The sequence below is a fragment of the Petromyzon marinus genome, chromosome 21 (genome assembly GCF_048934315.1).
Source record: "Petromyzon marinus isolate PM22_M1 ecotype Great Lakes invasive population chromosome 21, UKy_Petmar_22M1.pri1.0, whole genome shotgun sequence".
Lineage (NCBI taxonomy): Eukaryota > Metazoa > Chordata > Hyperoartia > Petromyzontiformes > Petromyzontidae > Petromyzon > Petromyzon marinus.
In genome coordinates, this window is record NC_133687.1 from 7485070 (window position 1) to 7503082 (window position 18013).

At 53.6% G+C, this 18013-nt stretch overlaps 1 protein-coding gene across 4 annotated transcripts in view; it reads right to left on the reverse strand.

Annotated features, from left to right (window-relative positions):
* Positions 1 to 1069: 1069 nt before the first annotated feature.
* Positions 1070 to 18013, reverse strand: part of LOC116944439 (branched-chain-amino-acid aminotransferase, cytosolic-like) — a 48235-nt gene continuing 31291 nt past the window's right edge. For 3 of the 4 annotated variants that reach the window (XM_076068494.1, XM_076068496.1, XM_076068495.1), the window contains exons 2-11: positions 16811 to 16867; positions 14976 to 15176; positions 14125 to 14235; positions 12728 to 12847; positions 12428 to 12591; positions 11086 to 11228; positions 10536 to 10621; positions 9574 to 9714; positions 8030 to 8107; positions 1070 to 5910 (exon numbers count right to left, since the gene is read on the reverse strand). In XM_076068494.1, coding sequence (XP_075924609.1) covers positions 5869 to 5910; positions 8030 to 8107; positions 9574 to 9714; positions 10536 to 10621; positions 11086 to 11228; positions 12428 to 12591; positions 12728 to 12847; positions 14125 to 14235; positions 14976 to 15176; positions 16811 to 16867 — 1143 coding nt within the window. In that variant the 3' untranslated portion in view covers positions 1070 to 5868. The remainder of the gene's footprint in view (positions 5911 to 8029; positions 8108 to 9573; positions 9715 to 10535; positions 10622 to 11085; positions 11229 to 12427; positions 12592 to 12727; positions 12848 to 14124; positions 14236 to 14975; positions 15177 to 16810; positions 16868 to 18013) is intronic. The other variant, XR_012942519.1, reaches the window with a different exon arrangement.

The window sequence follows — 18013 nt, forward strand, 5'->3', positions numbered from 1 at the left end:
CGAATAATCGCACCAACTGTTGTCACCTTCTCGCCAAGATGCTTGGCAATGGTCTTGTAGCCCATTCCAGCCTTGTGTAGGTCTACAATCTTGTCCCTGACATCCTTGGAGAGCTCTTTGGTCTTGGCCATGGTGGAGAGTTTGGAATCTGATTGATTGATTGCTTCTGTGGACAGGTGTCTTTTATATAGATAACAAGCTGAGATTAGGAGCACTCCCTTTAAGAGTGTGCTCCTAATCTCAGCTCGTTACCTGTATAAAAGACACCTGGGAGCCAGAAATCTTCTCATTGAGAGGGGGTCAAATACTTATTTCCCTCATTAAAATGCAAATAAATTTATAACATTTTTGACATGCGTTTTTCTGGATTTTCTTGTTGTTATTCTGTCTCTCACGGTCCAAATAAACCTACCATTAAAATTATAGACTGATCATTTCTTTGTCAGTGGGCAAACGTACAAAATCAGCAGGGGATCAAATACTTTTTCCCCTCACTGTAGGGGGCGGAATGCCCCTTGCCATTGGCAATTTGCTGTGAGGCTGTAAATAATCGCGTCCCAGTTATTGAACTAAACTAAATAATGTTTATGTTACCTGGTAAAGCCCTCACTGAGCAATGTAGCTCTTTTTCAGAAGCGACCTGGCCATCACAAATGATAGCTCAACGAAGTGGGCTTATCGCGTGGAAATTTAAAGCATTCAAAATACTCTGAACGCGCGTTTCTAAATGTGGAGGGAAAAACCGGAGGAATCCACAGAAAAATCCACGCGACCACGGGGAGAGGGAGAGACACCGCAAACTCCAAATACACAGCATGTGTCAGGGTTGGGATCGAATCCACGACCTCCTGTGTACCAGGTGAAGTAGTTAACATCTCCTAGCCACGGTGATGATGAGAGAGACACCGCAAACTCCAAATACACAGCATGTGTCAGGGTCGGGATCGAATCCAATACCTCCTGTGTACCAGGTGAAGTAGTTAACATCTCCTAGCCACTGTGGCAGATAATAACCGGTGTAAGGCCCTATTTTACCTATGGTACTTAGGCAAACACGCTGTCAAAACTGCCAGGTGTACATATGTTTTATTGCGGAAACGAGCAATTTAACTTACAGACGGCAAACATTTCCAGACACCGCAAACGGCTATAGTTTAACGACAGAGGGATGTTAAATTTTCACGGATTTGAAATTAACTGAAAATTGCGTGTGTAGCAACGCACATGACAAAAACAACGATCACTTCACTTGTAGAAGCAGACGAACAGCATCGCAACAGAAACGCAAAAAAAAGGAAATCGTGCAAACGTGGTGTAATCGCGCACGACCAAGAGCGGACAATAGCTGCTCACAGCAAACCCAAGCAGAGCTAAATCCTCCGAGCACCGTGTGGAGTAAATACGCGGCGAGTCCTCGCTTAACGCGTGCTCACACAACGCGTTTTCGATACAACCTCGGTTTTTTTTGTCTATCAGAGGGGCACTTTGTTTTTGCGTGACGCGGGACGCGCGCGGCGTTATGACGCTGCTTCTGAGCGGTCGACGACGAACTACTTTCTATGAGCTACGCAGCCGCCGAGCGGTACAGCGACACACTTCGCGGAGTGATACAGCAACGCGACGGCCGTACCCTTAAGTTATCTGTTCCCACCATCTGTGTGTGCGCGCGTAGTAGCACTAGTAGTACACCGTATCTCGCCATCGTCGCTACATTATTTACGGGTAAATTGTTTTCGCTCAACGTGGCACTACGACTGCCGTGTTAAACGAGGACTCGCTGCGTATCCACAGCTCGGCGAGCAGGCATCCCCCCCGTTGCAGTCCCAGAGACTTTCCTTTACATCTGTAGTTCATCTTCTTTGGTTCTTCTCGGCAAAGTCACCACGTAGAATGAGAATAAAATAATAAAATAACACAATACAATTCTCACGACGTTTCGGCCACAACACAAGTGGCCTTCATCAGGTGAAGGGACGAGACTGTCTCGAGGACAGCGCTGGAGCGAACACAGCCAAGCTCAGACCGCGACCTTTAAGCTCAGACCGCGACCTTTAAGCTCAGACCGTGACCTTTAAGCTCAGACCGTGACCTTTAAGCTCAGACCGCGACCTTGAAGCTCAGACCGCGACCTTGAAGCTCAGACCGCGACCTTTAAGCTCAGACCACGACCTTTAAGCTCAGACCACGACCTTTAAGCTCAGACCGCGACCTTTAAGCTCAGACCGCGACCTTTAAGCTCAAACCGCGACCTTTAAGCTCAGACCGCGACCTTTAAGCTCAGACCGCGACCTTTAAGCTCAGACCGCGACCTTTAAGCTCAGACCGCGACCTTTAAGCTCAGACCGCGACCTTTAAGCTCAGACCGCGACCTTTAAGCTCAGACCGCGACCTTTAAGCTCAGACCGCGACCTTTAATCTCAGACCGCGACCTTTAAGCTCAGACCGCGACCTTTAAGCTCAGACCGCGACCTTTAAGCTCAGACCGCGACCTTTAAGCTCAAACCGCGGCCTTTAAGCTCAGACCGCGACCTTTAAGCTCAGACCGCGACCTTTAAGCTCAGACCGCGACCTTTAGGCTTCAAGGTCGCGGTCTGAGCTTGGCTGTGTCCGCTCCAGCGCTGTCCTCGAGACAGTCTCGTCCCTTCACCTGATGAAGGTCACTTGTGTTGTGGCCGAAACGTCGTGAGGATTTTAGTGTTATTTTATTTTATTAATGTATTATTTTATTCTCATTCTACGTGGTGACTTTACCGAAAGAACCAAAGAAGATGAATCCTTGCAGTCACGAAAGCTTTAAATCGAAATCTGTAGTTCAGCCAATTTAATACGTGGAGGCGAGCTCCTACAACCACTGCTCACATACAGCGTACTCCAAAACAAGCACTGCATATAAATAATCTCTTTATAAAAGTGACCGGAACCTATACGCCACACACTAAACGCGCACCTCTAAACTAAACCGAGCGGGGTTGAGTTCTGTAGAATTGTCATCGTGGCGTGACAACAGGATTGTAAAGCACAGAGGAGTGTTTTGCTTACGATTTGAATTTTTTTTTTTTAAAGAAGTTCATTAGCGTTCGTGGCACAATTTTTTTTTTACTTTCTTTGGGGAATTTTTGTATTTTTTTTTTTAAGAAAAACGCTTTTCGTTGTTGTTTGCAGAGCAAATTGGCCCACGGCATTAAATACGCGCGGGTACGTCCAGGGGGGGGGGGGGGGGGGGGCGAGGAGATTGAGCGGTGGCACAGCGGTTAGCGCGCCGCGCTACGAACCTGGGCGTGCCGAGTTCAATTCCCGCTCACGGCCACCAACCGCCAGCTGACGATTAAATACCAGACCGGCCATGGGCCTCCGCTAAGTCGACTCGGCCTCAAACGAGTTACCCGGTCGCGGTGTGCAAAAAAAAAAACCATCGACGCGAGGGAGACAAAGGCAGCCGCCGGGGGCGCGGTCGCCCGCGAATGTCAAAACACGTCTCCGTGCCGACCATTGTGACGTCACCCGATTGTGACGTCACAACCGGGCGAATCGAACCGGCGACCTCCGGATCGCAGGGACAGCTGCACCGCCGCCGACCGCCCGCGATCCGCGACACCGCAGCAGCGCCCCCCTCCCCCCCTCCCACACGACTTGTTACGTAACGCGGTGGCATGGCACGTGCGTCGAGCACGGCTCCGCAGTCGAGGGCACCAACAGAGAAATCAAAACCGCGTGGCCTCAGTTCGTGACGCCACCGAGAAGAGGGGGGGACACGACGGGGGGGGGGGGTGGGGGGGGGAGATGGTTTCGACGCCGATGATGCTCCCCGCTCGGGGCTGGCGACACCGCACGTGAAGTCGCCCGAGTGGGCCGTCCCGCCACGAGTTCGACTCTTCTCAGGGGGTGCCGGGAAGAGTCTCGGATCCCACACCCGACCTATCCCCCCCCACCCCCCCCCCGTTCAGAAAAGGAATAGAGGCATGCCTCTCGTAGCGCTCGTTTCGTTGCGACGTTTGTTCGTCCCGGAGGAAAATTCCAGCTTCGGATCGGCCCATATATGGAAGGAAGGAAGGAAGGAGGCGTGGCATTGCCCCCGTAGGGATCACGCGTCTCCGCCCATATTTGGCCTCGTGGAAGCTGGAATCGAGGCGTCCGTTGTATCGACTCTGCGCTCAGTTCGATGGGACAGCCATGTAAGAGTGTCGATCCATCACGGGGTTAATCACTGCATGGATTCATTGGTCATCCGTGGGTTGAAGAATGCCACTGGTATCGCTAATGGCATTGTGTGGTTAATATTCTGCAAGCTCCGACCGAATGCACAGCTGAGTAGGTAACTTATTATATATATTTTTTTCATTTCATTATCAGTAAATGTTATTATTATTTATAAAATGCTTTAATACATTTACCATGTGTACACTATCATTGTTAAGGCTATTACCGATACCCCAATGAAGCCTTAACATATCGCTCATAGGTGAAAGAAGAAAAAAAGCAAGCTCTGTAGGTAACGCATCTCCATTGGAACCATGTTATAACGACCCCCATTAGTGCCGTTTCGTATAGCGCTGGGTTTACCAAGAACGCATCCCGAACACCCTAAGAGGTATGCGTGCAACGGGAAAGAGGGTGGCCGGATTTACATTACTAAGCCTGTAGGCTCTCTTCCCCTTGGTGCAATTATTTAGCATATCAACACCTTCATAGTGACATGTTAATCACCATCTGTCTATCCACTGCTGGATGATGAAGGCCCTGCCCACGACAGCCAACATCCCACAGTCCTGATATGTCAAAATGCACCACTTTGCACATGAGCTCATCTCACTCCCCGGGAATAAACATGGAACTTTGGGGCCAACGTTGCTCCAGCATTGGGGCAACGTTGGGGCAACATTGGGGCAACGTTAGTCCGCCCACGTGTGTACACTGGGTTTGCTCCGTCAGGACAATCGCGAATAGTGGTTTCCCCGATTTCCCCAAGTGCTCGCGCAGGGGTGCAGACGACGACTATGAAATGCTGAAAACGTGCAGCTTGAAAATGTTCACTTCTGCAAAACGCAAATGGGCACAAGAGGAAATGCATTCGGTTCAGTGGCGAGCGCCGTCACAACAAACTCGCCTGACGTGGGGGTTGCCGCCCCAACGTCGCCAGAACGTTGCGATTGCCCTTTGCGCGGAGAACAAATTACACTCTCACACGTGTGTCTATCCGGCGATGTGGTTAGCAGAAATAAAAGGAAGCTGAAATGCCAACGAAGTAAACTTTTACAATGAAGGATCACCTGTTATTGCAGTGGTCCGAGTATCTTGAAACTACAGAACTAGAGCAGAACGTTAATGTGAGAAGCAATTGCGCAGTGTTCTTCATCGCAAGGCACCACAGAGTGAAAACACCACTCGTTATTATCATCATCGTGCTGCTGTCAAACCCCCATTGGTTTCAAACATGTGGCGGCCCTCGCACCGATGATGTCTTATAGGGGGAAATGCCCCCCCCCCCTCACCACCCCCCTCTGACAATCAGTGAAGAACACTGCAAGAGGCCAATTTCCAGAGCGCTCAAACGCAGAGGAAGATACACAGGTATATAGAGACCGACAAACAGACAGGCAGAGAGAAGACCAAAAGAGATACATTCACATGAAGGGCTCAGCTTGTTCCACGAGAGAGAGAGAGAGAAGGTTGCTGGCCAATAAGGCTGGTCGGGTAAACGTGAGCTGTCGAGGAAGTTGATACAAATATTTCGATTTCGCGGTCTCAACCCAAGGTGCGATTTGATGACGGACTTCGGCGTTCCTCGCGAAGGGCGCACGTGTTTTCCCCGTTGTGCAAACTGTGGGCGGGGGGTTTTTTTCGCCCGCTCGTTGCTCGCGAGGCGAGGTATTAATCGACCAGGTGCATCCACTCGCTCTCGGTTCGTCCGTACTGCAACAAAAAAAAGAACACACAAGAGAGCGAAGACGGTGAACAGCGTGTGAACAGCGCGTGAACAGCGCGTGAACAGCGGGGCTACCTTCGAGATCGCTTGCGAGGTACGCAATCGCGGCCGTTCCGATATGCGCCGTCCGCAAAGTGAGCTACCCACGTCCAACACACACACACGTACGTACGTACGTTCACGTCAATAGTTCTAGAAAAAACCCCAGCAACCTCCGACCAACCGCGGTGCAACATTCCGCAATGGTGACTGTTGTTGTTGCGATGACGCTGGTTTTTCCGAGAAATAGCCTCAAGATTGCTGCAAAGTTCTCTCGGAAAGGGGGTGGGCGGCGATGTTGCCACGCTTCGTGCCAACCGAGTAATTTGCAGGCGATTCTTTAGCACTGGGAAATGTTTGGATCAATACCGGTTGCGTTACGCGTGCAAATGCGCGCGTGTGTGTTTTTTGTTTAAGCCACACGAGGAAACCGGAGAATCCGGAGGGGTAACCCCGTGCAGAACGGGGAGAGAAGGTACAAAACTCGGCGGAGAATGGCACACGAGCCGGGAATCGGCATGGGTCAGAATCAAAATATGTATTTACACTGGAGGAATCCCACGAGCTGTAAGGGCTCTTTGCAAAAATATATTTTAGCCTTTCTGGCAATAAAACAGGAAGTGTTAAGATGTTGAAACACCAAACAGAAACCTTTGGCAAGGAATCGTGTCTGCATCAACGACTACACAGTTACTGGTCGTGAATATACAAAACACAAACATGCTCTGGTAGTAATCTGATGCATTGCCTTTGGAACTGATTGGTCCACACCAGAGACAGCTCTCTTTAGGGCCTAGTCTCAAAGTGTTAGACCAGAGGAGTGTTAGACCAGAGGAGGGCATTCACAGCTCGTGAACAGCTACAACATGGGGCCTCTTTCTTGCCAGAAAGGGGAAAACCGATTCTCATTTTGATACTGGCAAGAAAGGTCCGACGTTGTGAGGCTCTGTCATAGATGTCCAGTGAGAGCGTTACCAACGTGCCCCTCCCTGCCACCTCCGCGTTTACCAAACCTTCTTCTTCTCCTCCTCCCCCAACAAAAACCAGGGTCCTTACCAACACCAAAAAAGCTCCGTCTCTCGCGTGCAAACAGAGAACGCGGACCCGAATTTGGGACACACGGACGTGTCGTTGCCTGCGCGACGATCCCGGCGACCCGAGTTCGATTCCCGCTCTCGGCCAACACCGGCGATGATTATCTGAACCGGTCCTGGGCCTCCCCCCCCCTAGGTCGCGACTCGGCCTGAGTTCAGCACCTGGCGCGGTGCGCAAAAAAAAACACCGCCGCCGGGGAGACAAAAGCGGCCGGGCGTGGTGCTGGCCATCCACGCCCCTTCGTGTGCTGTGCCAGCCTTCATAGGCGCTGCTCGCTAACAGCACTTGCCCCGACAGTCTTCTTAGGCTACACTGAGGGGGGGGGGGGGGGTGGGGGAGGGATGGTCTTTGTCTTCGTAGAACAGGGAGCAGCGGGCGCACGAACTGCAGCGACTCTGCGTTTCCTGTTCCCGAGCAACGCCCCTCTCACCAAACCTGCACCGACCTGCGTGGCGGAGTAGCAGTCGCGGCTCTCCTAAAACGCCGCGTGTGGTTTTCACAACGCGAATTGGATATGCAACGCGATTAATGTCCTTGGGGAACAAGTCTTTTCATGACGCGGACGCGAACTGGATATAACGCGATTGAGCGAACGGAAACTACGTTGTTACCGTTGGACAGCTGACAGCTGCCTCGGCATAGCGTCACCACGCAAGTCATTGGGATGCTGCTGGATGCTTCGAGATGCTACCCACGCGCCTCAAAGTCTTCGCTCGGCCCGCGTACGCATGTCACGCGTTATCGCGTACCGAGCTTTACCCCTACATTATAGATGATTGACTATAACGACAGCTTTCCATAACGCGGTGCTCTTGAGGAACGCAACTACCACGACCGCCGTATAGGCGAACGACAGGCTGTATCGTCAAAACAAGGCCGCCGTGATCGACGCGGCGTGGGAGCGACAGAGGGGTGTGTGTGTGGGGGGGGGGGGGGGGGGGGGCGGGGGCGGATTCTGGGTGGCGTCCTTACCTGGATGTCTGTGAGGACCTGCAGGAAGCGAGTCGCGATCTTGGGGCCATCGTTTTCCATCGTCGGGATGTGAAGGTTCTGGACAAAAAAACAAAACAAAAAAAACACCAAAAAATTGAGACAGCGGCGAAATCTGAGCGAGCCTGCGCACCGTTTGACGCACACGGAAGACGCCCATCGCAGGTTAGCCCCCGCACCTCCGGTTATCACGGTCGGCTACATGCGGTGCAAAAGATGTCCAACGTACATATATACAAAAATTCACGCAGAGACCCACAGACTCGCGCAGAGACCCACAGACTCACGCAAAGACACACAGACTCGCGCAAAGACACACAGACTCACGCAGAGACCCACAGACTCACGCAGAGACCCACAGAGACGCACAGAGACCCACAGACTCGCGCAGAGACCCACAGACTCACGCAGAGACCCACAGACTCACACAGAGACCCACAGACTCACGCAGAGACCCATAGACTCACGCAGAGCCCCACAGACTCACGTAGAGACCCACAGACTCGCACAGAGACCCACGGACTCACACAGAGACCCACCCCCTCGTGTGCCGTGCCGGCCTTCATAGGCGCTCGCTCGCTAAGGCCACTGGTGAGATGTTAACTACCTCGCCTCGTATGCAGGTGGTCGTGGATTCGATCGCCACCCTGACGCCTGCTGCTGTATTTTTGGAGTTTGCGTGTCTCTATCTCTCTCATCATTATCACGGTGGCCAGGAGATGTTAACTACCTCGCCTGGTATGCAGGTGGTCGTGGATTCGATCGCCACGCTGATGCCTGCTGCTGTATTTTTGTAGTCTGCGTCTCTCTCTCTCTCATCATTATCACAGTGGCCAGGAGATGTTAACTACTTCGCCTGGTATGCAGGTGGTCGTGGATTCGATCGTCACGCTGATGCCTGCTGCTGTATTTTTGTAGTCTGCGTCTCTCTCTCTCTCATCATTATCACGTTGGCCAGGAGATGTTAATTACCTCGCCTGGTATGCAGGTGGTCGTGGATTCGATCGCCACGCTGATGCCTGCTGCTGTATTTTTGTAGTCTGCGTCTCTCTCTCTCTCATCATTATCACAGTGGCCAGGAGATGTTAACTACCTCGCCTGGTATGCAGGTGGTCGTGGATTCGATCGTCACGCTGATGCCTGCTGCTGTATTTTTGTAGTCTGCGTCTCTCTCTCTCTCTCCGTGGTCGCGTGGATTTTTTTCCGGTTCCTTCGGTTTTTCCCCCTCCAAATTTAGGATCGACATCACGCGTTTAGAGTATTTGGCTGCTTTAATTTGTGGCCAGGTCGTTTATGTAAAAGAGCTATGTAGCTAATTGGGCCTTACTATGAATAGTAATGTTTTTATATATTTTTTAAAGTGATTTTCTTACCTTTTCTATACTCTGCACTCCTATCGTGCTATTGTAATCGTTTGTCATTGTAACGTTCTGCCCCCCCCGTGCCCCGACTGGATGACTTCTGATGCCACACGACGCCGGCTCCGCCATAGCCGTATCGCCCGCTCACCAGGATCGGGTGCTCACCTGTCCGTGGTACAGTACCCTGTCGACGGGACAGACCACACACGCGGTTCCAGCTCCGAACATCTCCTTGACACGCTTCTCCCGCAGCCCCTTCTGCAGGTCGGCCATGGTGATGTACCGCTCGGACACCTTGAACTCGCCCTGGACGCAAAGCGACGCGACCGACCGAACAACAACAACAACAACAACGGCGATGACGATGACGACATCGTCGTCGTCAGCAACGCACGTGACGAGCTCAGCGTTGTCAGGATGAAGACGCGTGTCTCGGTGGGGGGGGGGGGGGGAGAGCCACGCGGAGTTGTTTCGAAAAGTCTTCCTTCATGCGGGCGCCTGCCTCGTCGGGATGCTTCTCGGCAACGCCATGGGTAGCCGACCACGATCGGCGTGGTCGGCTACCCACGGCGCACTTTTACCACAAATGAACCACGATGCTTCGCTGACCTCATCAAGGAGCATCAACAGTCATCACGCGAACTCCGGTCATCCACACAGCAGCGGCTTCTGGCTAAACCGTCGAACAAAAAGGCCGTCACCGCATCGCGCGCTTTCAGACGCGCTTCTGCGGCCGTCTGGAACGGTCTTCCTTCATATATTAGGAAGCCACTGGAGCTGTGCACTTTTAAATAATCAGCTAGGCTGAAAACTCATTTCTTTAGAACCGGTTTGTGTTTAGTTTGTCGTCCTTCAACCATGCCTACACACGGACCCACAGCGCAGTCGACACGTACCCACACAGCCCGGACACGTACCCACACAGCCCGGACACGTACCCACACAGCCCGGGCACGTACCCACACAGCCCGGACACGTACCCACACAGCCCGGACACGTACCCACACAGCCCGGACACGTACCCACACAGCCCGGGCACGTACCCACACAGCCCGGACACGTACCCACACAGCCCGGACACGTACCCACACAGCCCGGACACGTACCCACACAGCCCGGACACGTACCCACTGCCGAGCGAGGTCCAGCAGGCTCTGGCGAGTCACCCCGGGCAGGATGATGCCGTCCAGCGGTGGAGTCGCCAGCTCTTCCTCTGCAGAAGTCACGTGCAGCGACGAGCGAGTGAGAAGAAACGACGGCGAGCGAGAGAGGAGTAACAATGGTGAGCGAGTGAGTGAGGAGTAATGACGGCGAGCAGTAACGATGGTCTGTAACAACGACTCGTGCTGTCGACCGAGCGCCCTTTAAGCCACGGGGGCTTCCCCAAGCACTTCGCAAGCGGTAAGCGGCTCGCGTTCCCCCGCCTCCCCCCCCCCCCCCCCAGCAGGGCACCCCCAGCGGCAGCTGTCCCTGCTGTGCTGCACAGGATGATTCGGCCTGCAATCAGACGTTAGTCTGCCAGTCGAGTGGGGGGGGGGGGGGATGATTGCTACGCATGCAATCCCAAAATCGAGTTATTTGTGAGACGTTTCTTTTTATATTTGGCAAATTTGGATTGCGGTGTCAGCGTGCGTGGCTTTCGAACGGCGAATGAAAGAGCATGGCTCAAGTCCAAACCTCCTTGCTCGTTGATCCAGTAAATGAAGAGGTTCATCGTTCCGGCTTCCGTGATCTGCTCAGTGTCTCCGTATAGCCACAGCACCTGCTGGCAGCCCTGCTGAATGGCCAGGTTCTGGACGTAGATAGTCGGGCCGTAGTTCCTGCACAGCGTCACACGCGGAACACTGAACTTTACCTTCGATTGGACGAGACTATTGCACGTATTGTCGTGTGCGTGTGTGTGTGCTGAAATTACTTCGCACCGTACGTAGCCAACCGTGCTAAATCGGAGGTGCGGGGGAAGGACAACAAACGAAACACAACAACAAGCAGTTCTAAATAAATCAGTTTTCTATCCAGAGGATTCAAAAGTGCGTAGCTTCCAGTCGCTTCCATAATTTCGGAAAGGAAGAAGAACGTTCCAGACGGCCGCAGAAGCGCATCCCAAAGCACCGCGCGATGCGGCGACCGCCTTCGCTCGATGGCTTAGCCAAGAGCCGCTGCGGGGATGACCGGAGCGCGTGCGATGACGGTTTATGCTCCTGGACGGGATCGGCAGCGGGGTGTTTGGTGGTTCATTTGTGGCAAGCACTCGGCATCCAATGAGTGGGACCTTGCAATGTATTCGTTCAGCAATCGGAAGGCAATGCAGCTTGGCGAGCACTGGGCGGGGCACGGTCGGATCTTGCGGCACGCGTCACGACGCGGCGCCAGAGAATCTTGCCCACGCTGCAGCCTGGCAATGTTTTTTGGCAGACCTCCCGTAGAGCCGCGAAGAGTTGCAATAAATCTGGCCCCCGTCCACGATACACCGCCACGCGCCAGCGCGTTGGCTACGTCACGACTCGCGAGTGGCCGAATGTGTCGTAGAGCCCGGGTATGAGAATTGCAGGGACCTGGCTGTGTCTTGCACGTGGCAATCGAACGAGATATTCCGGTGGAGTGCTGTGCCAGGGCTGAGCAGGAGCCTCTTGTAGAACACGTTGCATGGATAGACAGATAGAGAGACAAACTAAACTGAACTATTTCTTATTTTACCGGGTAAGGCCCCCGCTAAGATATACAGCGCTTTTCAACAAAAAAAGTGACTTATCGCGTGTAAATGTATTGCGGGCAATTACTCTAAACGCGCGATGTCGATTCGAAAATGTGGAGGGAAAAACCGGAAGACCCGGAGAAAAATCAACGCGACCACGGGAAGAGAGAGAGAGAGAGAGAGAGGCACGCAAACTCCAAATAAATAATACAGCGGGCGTCAGGGTCGGGATCGAACCCACGGTGTCCCGTATACCAGGCGAAGCAAGTCATCATCTCATACAGCCACCCCCGGGGGGCGCCGGGTGAGATGTAACGGACGCACCCCCCGAGTTTACAATCGCCGACGCCGCCCTTGAAGGCGCGGACGTGCTGCGGGTCGGCGAGCAGCGCCACGGGGCTGAAGCCGCCGGTGCTGAAGTAGGGCCCGACGGGCGACAGGATCACGAAGAGCAGGGCCCGGCCCGGCCGCGACACGCCCAGCGTTTGCTGCGCGCGACACAAAGGCAAAAAAAAAACCAGACGCGCACAAACGGTGTAGGTTTGCGCGTCGAACGGTTGCCCTCGCTGCGGGAGCTTCCCCTCGCAGACCGATAAATGCGCTGCCGCAGCCTCCGACCCGTACCTCGGTGCTAATGAAGGTCGGGCGGAGGTAGAGGCTGGCCTTGGTCGAGTGCGGAACCCAGTCCTTGTCCAGCTCCACCAGCTTGCGGATGCATTCGCACAACTCGGCCGTGTCAAAGCTCTGTGCGGGAAGGAACAACAACAACAAAAGATCCGTTGTGCGCGCGTGGACGAAATATACAGAGACAGAAGCACGTGCCCACAAGCCCACGCAGGCACGGCTCTATGCGAGGCCTGTATCGCTCGCGGCGGCGGCGTCTCGGTTTGCGCATTGAGCCAACGAACCCGGAGAATGAAGTTGGATTCCCAGCCAAAGCCAACTTTGGGCGCGCGATATCTCGGCCAGTCCTGGGGAACCCCAGCCGCCCCCTTTTTTGCTAATCAGCACTAACCAGCGCGGTGAAGTACGGCCAAACAGGGCCCGTGACCAACACGAATGGGGAGGGGCGTTCGTCCAAATTAGCTGACAATTACATTTTAACAATTATCTTTTGTACAGAAGTATAATTCGGATCGGCTTGCACCTCAATAGGTTTTTTTCATTCGAGAAGAATTCTGCAACGGGATGTTCGCCTCCTCCATCCGAGTAGGTGCGCATGTGGCAGGGGAACGCCTGGTGCGGTGGGGAGACAAAGGCGGTCGGGCGTGGTGCTGGCCATCCACCCCCTCGTGCACCGTTCCGGCCTTAACAGCTGCTCGCTAACAGCACTTGCCCCTACAGTCTGTTAAGGCTATACGGGGGTTCTTTGTCTTTGGGGGGACCAGAGCTCCCACGGAGAAGTCGCTTGTGACGCTAGAGACATACAATCATCACGAGTGTCCTCGTAGACCAGTGGTTCTCAACCGGCGGGGTATTCGGGGACCCCTGGGGGTACGCGTGGGGGGGAGGGGGGGAGGGGTACAACGCGAGAGGTGATTCATGAATGTGGGGAATTACATCTTACGTGAGAGTCATTGGTGAATATTCGTGTACGAATCTGCCAATATAAAATAACTCCGATAACATCCATGTGGTAAACCCTCCACATCTCCACGTGGCGAGCCACTCCGTTGAGCTGGCGTCTGTGGCCCGGGTCGCTGCTGAAAGAGAGCTGGATACCGTGGTTAAAAAAAAAATGTTTATAATTTAGTTTTAGGTAAAAGTCAAAAAAATGTTTATAGTCTAGTTTTAGGTAAAAGTCAAAAAAATGTTTATAGTTTAGTTTTAGGTAAAAGTAAAAAAAAGATGCTTCTTTACGTGGTCGGGACAGACGTGCGGTGTCGTCCGCCGGCGAATTTCCGTATAAGGGGGCGCACGGGGAAGGGGGGGGGGAAAGAGGATGTGGCGGGGAGGGAGTGGACCAGCGGCGGAAGGGGGGAGACCTCCCACCGAGCGTGAGTGCGTGCGTGCGTACGTACGGGCAAGCTGGCTCTCAGCGCCGTGCGGTGCATCCGCTCCATGTTGAGCATCGGTCGGAAAATTCGCACCTTGTTGTCCACGCCGCGGAATGCCTTCATGCCTTCAAACAGCTGCGCGGGAGACGGCAAAGAACCGGCGCAACTTAACCACGGCGCCGGACCGCATAATCGGCACCATGAACCGCAACGGACGAGCACACGATCCAATAGGCACTGCACATTCTCTGCACGCTCTCAGATCGACGTAATGCACGCACATCTACGCATGCCGATGGACGGCGAAGACACCCAACCGATGATAGGTGCGGCATATCGTGAGATTAACATGACCCGGTGTTTACTTGTACACGACGTTGACCCCCCCCCACCCCCGGGGGTCTTCGCACCTGATAGGCTTCACCGCGATGACGTCACGTTTACGACCCTCTATTCGAGACCGAAACGAGAGGACTTCTTCTGCTCCTCCTCAACTCTGGCCACCGCACGAGCAAGCCGGTCGAAAGCGCCAGTCAAACGGCGTACTCCAATTGTCAGAGCTCCGGGTTTCAACTCCCGTTCGGGGTTCTCACACTCACACTTGATTTGACGCTTTCGTGACTGCAGGAATTACGCTATTATCTAATTTTATTATTCCTTATTTCTACGCGACTTTACCGAAAAAACCAAAGAGCAGTTCTCGCTCACGTTTCGTTGACGCGACGAACCTTACCGGGTCGGCCGCATCGGTCGGCGGCGACGGCGGGTTTCACGACGCATTTATATTTAACGCCATCTAACCCAACAGCAGCAACAACAACAACAACTTTCTTACAGAATTCATGTCAACACCCCCCCCTTTCCACCGCCGGCACCTCTATGGAGTAGTGGAGAGAGGACGAGGCAGGGTGCAGTGATAGGTTCTGGAACGGCTGGATGCGAGGCGTCTGCCAGCCGCCACCCGCGGTCCACTCCACGCAGAACATGTGGTCCGTGAACGTCTTCCCGAACACCAGCTTGTCCACGTCCGGCTTCGTGGCGCCGTGCTTCGTGACCTCCACTTGCAAGTCGGACGCCTAAAGGAGGGAGCCGGCAAGCACGCACGCACCCCCTGTGTACGTACGTACGTACGCGCGCCCAACTTTTTTCCCACCCCCCACGTAGCCAACCGTGCTGAATCGGGAGGTGAAAAATTTACGGCCAGGCGTCGAACCCGTGACCTCCTGCACACCAGGCGAGGTAGTTAACATCCCGCCATCGTGGTGGCCCAGTACCTCGCAGAGTCAGCTGCGGGTTCTACAATAAAAATACACTTCACATTTTGTAGGTTTTTTTGTTCTTTTCCAAGTGTCCAAATGTTACCGCATCTCAAAGACCGAAGCGAGAATTGACGATAATTGAAGGAGAGGGATTGCATTTCAGATGAGGATTGCACCCTCAAAATGTGCGCATTATACCGTAGGGTAAGAAAAAAAGAATCGATGCTCACGCTCACAACACGTGCATCGAATGGCAAGTGTGTAAAACTGAAACATGATTATTGACGACGTATTACAATCCTGTGCAGATGTCGCCTGCAGACTAACGGAACACAAATTAGACGGGGAGGGCAAAGCAGTACAAACGACACGTAAAAGGGATATTAAGTGAAAATCATCATCATCATCATGATCCATGGGTGCAGGTAGCCCCGTAGGTGCCCACTGCACATTTCGTCGCTCTGTTTCCACGTTCCTCTCTGCCTCGTAGCGCCAATGTGCTCCAGTGGTGGCCACACATCTTTCTGGCACCAATCTCTCATGTCGTCCTTGTCGTCAAGCCATTCTCCCTTAGGTCTTCCTTTCTTTTGGTTACTTCCATTTATGTATATATATAAAAAAAGTAAAATCTATTTACTTTTTGAAAATAGATTTCAATATTGAACCGCGATCCACGAATTGTAACGACTCCCTGCATTGCGAGGGAGGGAGGGGTCACAGTGTTTGGGGGGCGCCACTGTGGCAAAATGTTAACTACGCCACCTGGTATTGCAGGAGGTCGTGGGTTCGATCCCGACCCTGACGCCTGCTGCTGCTGCTGTATATTTGGAGTTTTATATGTCACTCCCCGTGGTCGTGTGGATTTTTCTCCAGGTCCTGCGGTTTTTCCCTCCACATTTAGAATCAACATCACCACGCGTTCGGACTATTTTGGCTGCCGTACATTTCCACGCGATGATGACGACGACGAGCCACTTCGTTGAGCGATCATTTGTGATAGCCAGGTCGCTTCTGAAAAAGAGCTATGTTGCAGCTCAGTAGTGGGACCTTACCTGGTAAAATAAAAAGAGTTTATAGTTTTATTTTTTGCCGTGCCCGTCGATGAGCTCCAGCGTTGTTGTTCCCGCTCTGCTGGACGCTGTCAAACGGCGGTCAACCTGGCCGGGCGCGTCACTGCCAACGAAGCTGCCTCTACCCCCACCCCAAGAAGCCTGCCGGGGTTGAACCTGCGACACGAGACGCCGTTTAAAAGCGCCGCGTGCAACTTTCCTCCGTCTTTTCAACGCGCAAGGGGAATTAGTTACAACTGGATCAAAATAAAAAAATAAATCGCGCGGGCTCGGAGATGGCAATATTCATCCCAGTACACCCACGGCTGCCAGCGAAGGCCTCAAGTTACACACAAAAAAAAACGTTAAAAAATCGGGGGCGAAAACCCACACACCACGCACCTTGAACGACGAACTCAGGCACCTCGCCGACGCGACGTTGCCCAGCCTGGGCAGCACCTAGAAGAAAAACACCACGAGCAGAAGAGGCATCACAGGCAGAAAAGGCCGCCGCCGGCACCGCTACCGCCGTCGCCGCCGTCACCGCCGGTCACCACGGACGGGAGCTAAACACGAGCGCTCTCCCTGAGTGGCGATGCTGCCCACGGTGTGACGACGAATCGACGCTGGACTCCAAGCGGTCGCGCCGGTTCCATTCGACCTCCCGGCGTGGCAACCGAGACAACCGTCAGGCAAATCTCTCTCTCTCAATCGCCGGTGCCTCTCGGCCTTTGCCGCTTGGCCTGGCACGTCGCGTGGGGAGTGGGCTCAAGTGTGGGCGGTGCCTCCCCACCTCTTCCAAGACGTTCGGAAGAGTAGGCCGAACGACGCAAACAAAAAAACCCTCTCCAAGGGGATCTCTCTGGAGCTCCTGCTCGTGGAGAGTGCCTTCTGGCAGCAAGCGCGAGCCAAGCCATTGCAGGGCTGCACCTTCACCTTGTTAAGCCTGCTCAACTAGTTTACAACGAGCGTGCGAAATTGCATACTTCGGGTGGTAAAAATCGCACGCGAGGATGTATGGTCGGACATCCGCGTGGTTGCGAGCACGCTTGCTGGAGGGAGTACGCTGCTTCAGGTAACTCCTCATTCCGAAACGTCTGCTTTGCAGGGGATGCCGGCGTCGCCGAATCTCGGAATGCGCAAACGGCTCAGCGTTAATTTTATTTAGAGACGGCGTAGCGCCGCCGCCGTTTTTAAAAGACACCGTGCACTCGCCGCAGGGAACCGTAGCGACACGACCGCACTCTACGATAGCTGGCGCCAAACTGCGATCATACGGCCCTCCCCGCGGGGCCTTTTACTTCCCATTCGGAAGACAAACGGATGACGTACACGCACGTCATCGGAACGGGAAAGGGCTCTTAAAATGACGCACAAGCCAGTCTCTCGAGTTCCCGCCACCTCCAAACAAAATAGACTCGGCTGAGCAAACCTAAGACAAGTTTTCACGTGGGTTACGAACTGGCGTGAACTCGCACGCAAAGGTCCGGACGCGTTTTCACACCCGTTAAGTCAAGCCGCTATTTGGCAAGCACGCGTCCGCGCACACTTTGAATGCACCCGTCTCTCTTACACACAGCACAATGACCCCCCCGACCCCCCCCC